Source organism: Otolemur garnettii, unplaced genomic scaffold (assembly GCF_000181295.1).
Source record: "Otolemur garnettii isolate 467f Iridium unplaced genomic scaffold, OtoGar3 scaffold00218, whole genome shotgun sequence".
Taxonomy (NCBI): Eukaryota; Metazoa; Chordata; class Mammalia; order Primates; family Galagidae; genus Otolemur; species Otolemur garnettii.
The window spans coordinates 585,352-591,182 of NW_003852613.1; the positions used below are offsets into that span (position 1 = coordinate 585,352).

The 5,831-nt window shown below is 50.2% G+C and overlaps 1 protein-coding gene across 2 annotated transcripts in view; it reads right to left on the reverse strand.

The window, feature by feature from the left end:
* Positions 1-2,335: 2,335 nt before the first annotated feature.
* YPEL1 (yippee like 1) overlaps positions 2,336-5,831 on the reverse strand; it is a 26,838-nt gene continuing 23,342 nt past the window's right edge. For both annotated transcript variants that reach the window (XM_023508019.1, XM_003801689.3), the window contains 3 exons: positions 4,739-4,782; positions 4,339-4,447; positions 2,336-2,705 (listed from right to left, as the gene is read on the reverse strand). In XM_023508019.1, coding sequence (XP_023363787.1) covers positions 2,616-2,705; positions 4,339-4,447; positions 4,739-4,782 — 243 coding nt within the window. In that variant the 3' untranslated portion in view covers positions 2,336-2,615. The remainder of the gene's footprint in view (positions 2,706-4,338; positions 4,448-4,738; positions 4,783-5,831) is intronic.

Genomic DNA, 5,831 nt, shown 5'->3' on the forward strand with positions numbered 1-5,831 from the left:
TTCTCATTTCTTATCCTTTCTAATATTTGACAGATGCCATTAAGAATAATCATTAAAGTATAAAAATACTATTTGTATATATATAAAATGACAACACTAAACCACATTTTAACGCAAACGTACTGTGTCAGACACACTAGGTTAAGTTAAATGCATTTATAGTCCTGACAGTACCTCCCACTGTTCTAGGAAAAATTATTTTAAATAATTTAAATATAAGTCATGGGTGATATTTATTGTTTAGGAATTTAAGAGGGTGGGACATTCTAGTACTTTACCACATCTGGTTATGGTCTTATGAATATCACTTCCCCTGAAGCCAGCTCATGGTCAGTTCATTTGGTTTTAAAAGGAGCTTGTATTTTGCAGAAGACCAACAAAAAAGTGATCAAAAGTTTTGTTGGTATCAATTACCAAAAAAAATACAAAATAAAGTCATAAGAGTACTAGTAAAAAATTTTGCAATCAATGCCATCACAAAAGACAACAATACAAAAACCAAAGTGCTCGGATTGAAGGAGCAGTAAACTTGCCCAGAACATATAAAAGCTTTAAATAGAGTTTTAGTATATACAAAATTGGTCAGAAGGATTTTAGAAGATTCTCTCCAATTCACATGAAGAATCTTATGGATACTTAGGACCAGGGCTGTCTCCCGATTACCCTAGCAGGGTGGTAATGGCACGAGGCACCCCCCACCCCCTGTGCCGTTTCCCCTTGTCCCCTGGGGCCTCTGAGGCCAGGGTCTCCCCTGAGGACTGTAGATTAGCGGGGGGTCTGCTGTAGGTTTCCCACCACGGTGCCCATTGCCCCAGCAGGCGGGAGGGGTCTCAACCCTGTCACAGGTCCAGAATACAGGCTGAAGCCATGGGTGTCACTACTTCGTGTGCCAACTTGTGAGTGAAGCCTCTTCAGGTTTCAAACCACAGCAGCAGGAGCTGTGTGGTGCTGGGTGACGCTGTGCTCTGCAGGCTAGCTCCGAAGTGCAGGGATGCGTTGGGCCTGAGTCCACAAGGAAGCATCTCGCTGGGCCACAGCCAAGTGCAGAGGCTCATGGAGCTGTACACAGGTTCCCTACCTTTGCCAAGCTGAGGACATGCTTAAAGGAACTTCAGTAGCTGTCACTCCTGCTGATTTGATGCATCTCAGTGGTAAGCCCAGCAGGCCACAGCCCAGGCAGTGGCAGAGAGGGTGCCCAGGAGGATGCTCAGGGTAAGTGGTGGGTCAGAGCTGTATTGAGGCAGGGGCTAGGGTGAGGGTCCTTATTTGCTCACACTCACTGCCACTAGGCTAGCCTTGTCAGAGGGTACTTTCGGAGCCATCTGCCAGGCTGAGGGACATCTAGCTCACGATTCTTTCAACCTCCCCAAGCCTTCTGCCTGACCCTTCTGCCCTGAGTCAAGTAACAAAATGTTGAAAGCCAGACCTTATCCGGGAATGATTTTTGGCCTCTATTCTCTGCAAATTTGCCAAAACCCTCTTGTAGTGCGCTCCCCATGGAGGCCTGGTGGACAGGTGGGTTGTAACTTAAAATGTGTGGCAAAGGAGATTAGGAAATTGCACAAGTCCCCTCTGCAGCTCATGTGACAGTACAAGACAGGGAGGGGGCGACTTCCTCCAGCAAACCAGACATCTTCATTTATAAGGTTAAAATCTATCTTGCAATTTTAACTTTTTCTGATAAAAATTTAAAACAATCTGGCAAATCAAGTTTTGAAGTTTTTCTTGTTGCTTCTGGCCTCTTTCATGTTCAAAAATAATTCTTTTTCTTCAAGTACATCAGGGTAGAAAATGAAATCCAACTTTGCCTCTGTCCAGTGTGCTACCACGGAAGGGGGCACCAGCCCCCACAAGGTTGTCAACTCCGTAATGGCACCTCCACAGGCCCCTGGGACAGTCTTCTGTAAGGACTAGTTCATTTGCTTTCTAAATAAGGGATCTATTGGCTTAAATAAACAAGATGTTCCACTAGACACATTTCTCTATTTATAGCTTAAACTAAAATGTTATCAGTGCTGTCCTTTGTTTTTGAATAGGCTAAAACGTAAAACACCTTAGTATATAAGTTTGTTGACTGCATCTGAAATACTCTAAATGAACACTATGCCTTAACAATTCATCTGCAAGAGGAATAACCAATCTGTAGTTTTGTGAATTAGGGGAAAAGGGGGTACTACAACACCTTCACCCTAAAAAAGGGAGAGGTGAGATGTGCTCTCTAAAGAAACCCTGACCCCCCGTGGCCATGAAGCCTTAGTTTGGTTTTCTACCGGACCTACCAAAGCACAGCCAAATTCTGCTGAGGGCACAGGTTAGAAGATACTAACTAGGCAGGTAAATCATCAGATGGTTAAATCTTTCTCTAAAACTTGGGAAGTTAGAAACAAGTCATGGGAAATTTTCAGAAACAAGCATACATGTGAAGAAGACCTAGCTTAGAGGAAGCCCTTACCTAAGGAGGTGGCCTGCGGGGTCCAAGTGTCCAAAGCTACTCGAGCGTCTACGCCGTGAGGTCAAAGTTCAAGAAACGCTGTCATCCACGATGTTCCTATGTTTCCATTGCATTCAGTTTCTTTCACAAAATAGTATTCAAAAGAGAATGGAAAGTTTTCTCTTTACTCCCAACCATTGTCTTTGATCATGTGAGCAAGCTCAATAATAAATTTTCCTTCTTTATATTTCTGACTGCTCTCGAAGGCATGTTCCTTAAAAAAAAAAAAGTAGATTTAAGGACAGAATCTGTCTCACTTTCAATTTCATTACATTCATGGCAAAAAACCCAATGTCAATGGTATCATCTATGCCCAGATGTTTCCTAAGCCACGGGCTGACCTAGTGCCAAAGGGGATCTGTCCCAGGTGACAAGTTGATCAAGGGAGTGTAGGTTTACTTTGCATTTGTCTTGAAACTTGTAGGGCAATGTTAAGGCAACTCTGTCTACTGAAAAGTAAGGGGCAACTTAGGAGGTATGAAGAGGCAGGAGAGAATGTGCTTCTGGGAATTCTGAGTCAACTAAGACTGAAGGCAAGAACAGGGAGAGCCTGGACCCAGATCAGAGGTGTCTGGGAAGAGGCCCTTTGTGGAGGGAGGGGAAGGGCATATTGAATGTGTGGCATGGTGCTTGGGGCTGGGATGCAGCTGACTGGGAGGAGTCCTGTCCACCAGGTGTGCTGGGTGTGAGAGATGTCCCAGCCGGCAGCAGCAGTATGATGGGGACACCGCACAGTGGCTGAAAAAGGCAGCAAGGCTTCCTGGAGGGAGGCCACCCATGCTGGGGCTGACCAGTGCATTGGCTGGGTGTGGGCAGGCCTCAGGGAGCAGAGGCCTGTGTCCCCTCACAGCTCATGGGAATCTGAGAGATGAGAGATAGCAGGTAGCCTTAACTTGAAGAACATCAAAGCCAGAAATGAGGATGACGTCTTAAAAAAAGGGTCGGTGTGGCATTCAGGAGATGGCCAGGGCACTTCTGCTAGGACAACGCCTGTCAACACCTGCGCACTCCAAACCAGGCAGGCTGTGTGGGCTGCCGGGAGGAGGAGAGAACCGGACCTCCCAGCACCAAGGGCCCTACCCTCCGGGACAAAGATCGAAGTCAGGGTGTGAGGATGAGGTGCAGGAAGGGTAGGAGGGGTGGGCTGGTCAGCTCAGGACGGAAGATCCAGAGGCGGAGAAGCAGAGGTGAAGGTCAGGGCGGGGAGGGGCGGTGACAGCGACCTTCAACTCCAAGTCCTCAAAGAAGGGGGTGGGTCAAGCGCCTGTGGGCGGGCAGTCAGGTCGCCCTGTGTCTCGGACTCCAGCAGGCCCCAAGAGCTCTGGGCAGGCCGGGTACGGTCTGCTGGGCTCACCCCAGGGTTCCGCCTGACCTGGGCAGTGCCGGTGACCAGGGCACAGCGAGCGCGGGCAGCCCTGAGCCAATACCCGTTTCGAACCCACTTCCAAAGCAGCTCGGGGGTCGGCGCCTGTGGCTCAATGAGTAGGTGGTGGGTTCGAACCCGGCCCCGGCCCCGGCCCCGGCCAAAGAGCAACAAAGAAATAGCTGAGCGTTGTGGCGGGCGCCTGTAGTCCCAGCTACTCGGGAGGCTGAGGCAGGAGACTCGCTTGAGCCCAGGAGTTGGAGGTTGCTGTGAGCTGTGACGCCACAGCTCTCTACTGAGGGTGACAAAGTGAGACTCTGTCTAAATAAATAAATAAATAAAGCAACTCGGCTTGGAAATGTGTGTGCTCTGAGTGGGGTCGTCCACCACACGTGGCGGCAGGTCTCACTCATGCGGCTTCTCGAGCGTCCCTTTGCGGCATGTCGCGGTACTGGGGTGAACGGGCTGACCGGCGGGTACTCACGTATTTCCACCCGAGCGTGGTCTTGCAGTTCTCACAGTAGATGTCCGCGACCGCGTGCAGCCCGGTGAGAAGGACTCTCTCCTCGGCAGGGCCGCAGCCCACGTTCACCCTGGGGGACAGAGAAGCCGCCCTGCTGGGAGCCCGGCCTGCGCACCTGGGCGCCCGCGCCACATCCCCGGAAACCGGGCCCCTTCCCGAGGGAGGCGGTGCCCTCTCACCCCCACCCGCCCCTTCCCGCCTCATCCCCCCAGAACCCCGGGTGAGCCAGGGGCGGGGAGCTGCGCCCTCGGGGACTCCTCTGAGTCACTGCAGACCCGGTGGTTCCGGGAAGGAACCCTCCTGCGTCCCAGCTGGGAACCCCTCGCGCGGCTGGCGTGCAGACGCCCTGAGAGCTACTCACACGGAATTGAAGAGGTAGGCTCGTCCCTGACTTCCCTGAAAGGACTGCAAAGAAGAAGGCGGCGTTAGAAGACTGGCTGTTGTCGCGCAAGGGACAGAGAGTTTATGTTCTGGAACGAAAGTGGACAGGGTGTGCTGTGGGCTGCCCGTGGCACGGCGCTGCCAGCTTTGCCTGCTACAGCAACGCCCATTACCCAGCGCAGGAAACTATTTTTGAGCCTAGAGTCTAGACTGAGTCAGCAAGTACTTGATTCTGGCCGCTTCAATGCCAGAATTGTGCCAAGTGGCCATTTTGTAAAAACATGGCAGTCCCCTGCCCCCCCGCCCCCGACTTTTTTGAGACAGTTTCATTCACACTGGGCAGAGTGTAGTGGTGGCATCACAGCTCACAGCAACCTCATATTCCTGGGGTCAAACCACCATGCCCAATCAGTTTTTCTATTTTTAGTTGAGAGGGGGTCTAGCTCTTGCTCAGGCTAGTCTTGAACTCCTGAGCTCAAGCAATCTACCTGCCTAGGCCTCCCAGAGTGCTGGGATTATAGGCATGAGTCACAGTGCCTGACCCAGAATCACTTTTTTATAATAAGGAGCTACATTACTGCTCCATCCCATTAGAAGAGTTCTGATATGGAATTGTGATTTTCTCCACCCAAAAATCTATAGCTCCTCAAAATCCTCTCTTCCCTGCCTTTCTCCAGCAGTCCAGATACATCACTGTTTGCCAGATATCAGGGGGCAAGGCCAAGTTTCCACTCTTCCATTAAAATAGAAATCAAGTTGCAACCCAAGATGTGATTCCTTGCTTGGAGAAAAGGCCCTTCCAGTGACATCTCACCCCCGGAAAATGTCATCAGCTCACAATATACTGACAGATTCTCAGACGTTTGAATGTGGAGGAGCCAGAAGAGGGCATCTGTGCCACCCTTATATACCCAGGTCAGTGCTCACAACCTTCACCCCACAGGCCAGGAGGAAATGCAGATGGAGGGTCTGCCTGCTCTGGTGCCAGTCTCAAATGAACAACATAACATGCTTGGCCTTAAAAATAAGCAAAGAAATGGAAACCCAGTCAAGAACACGTTTTTTTTTTTTGC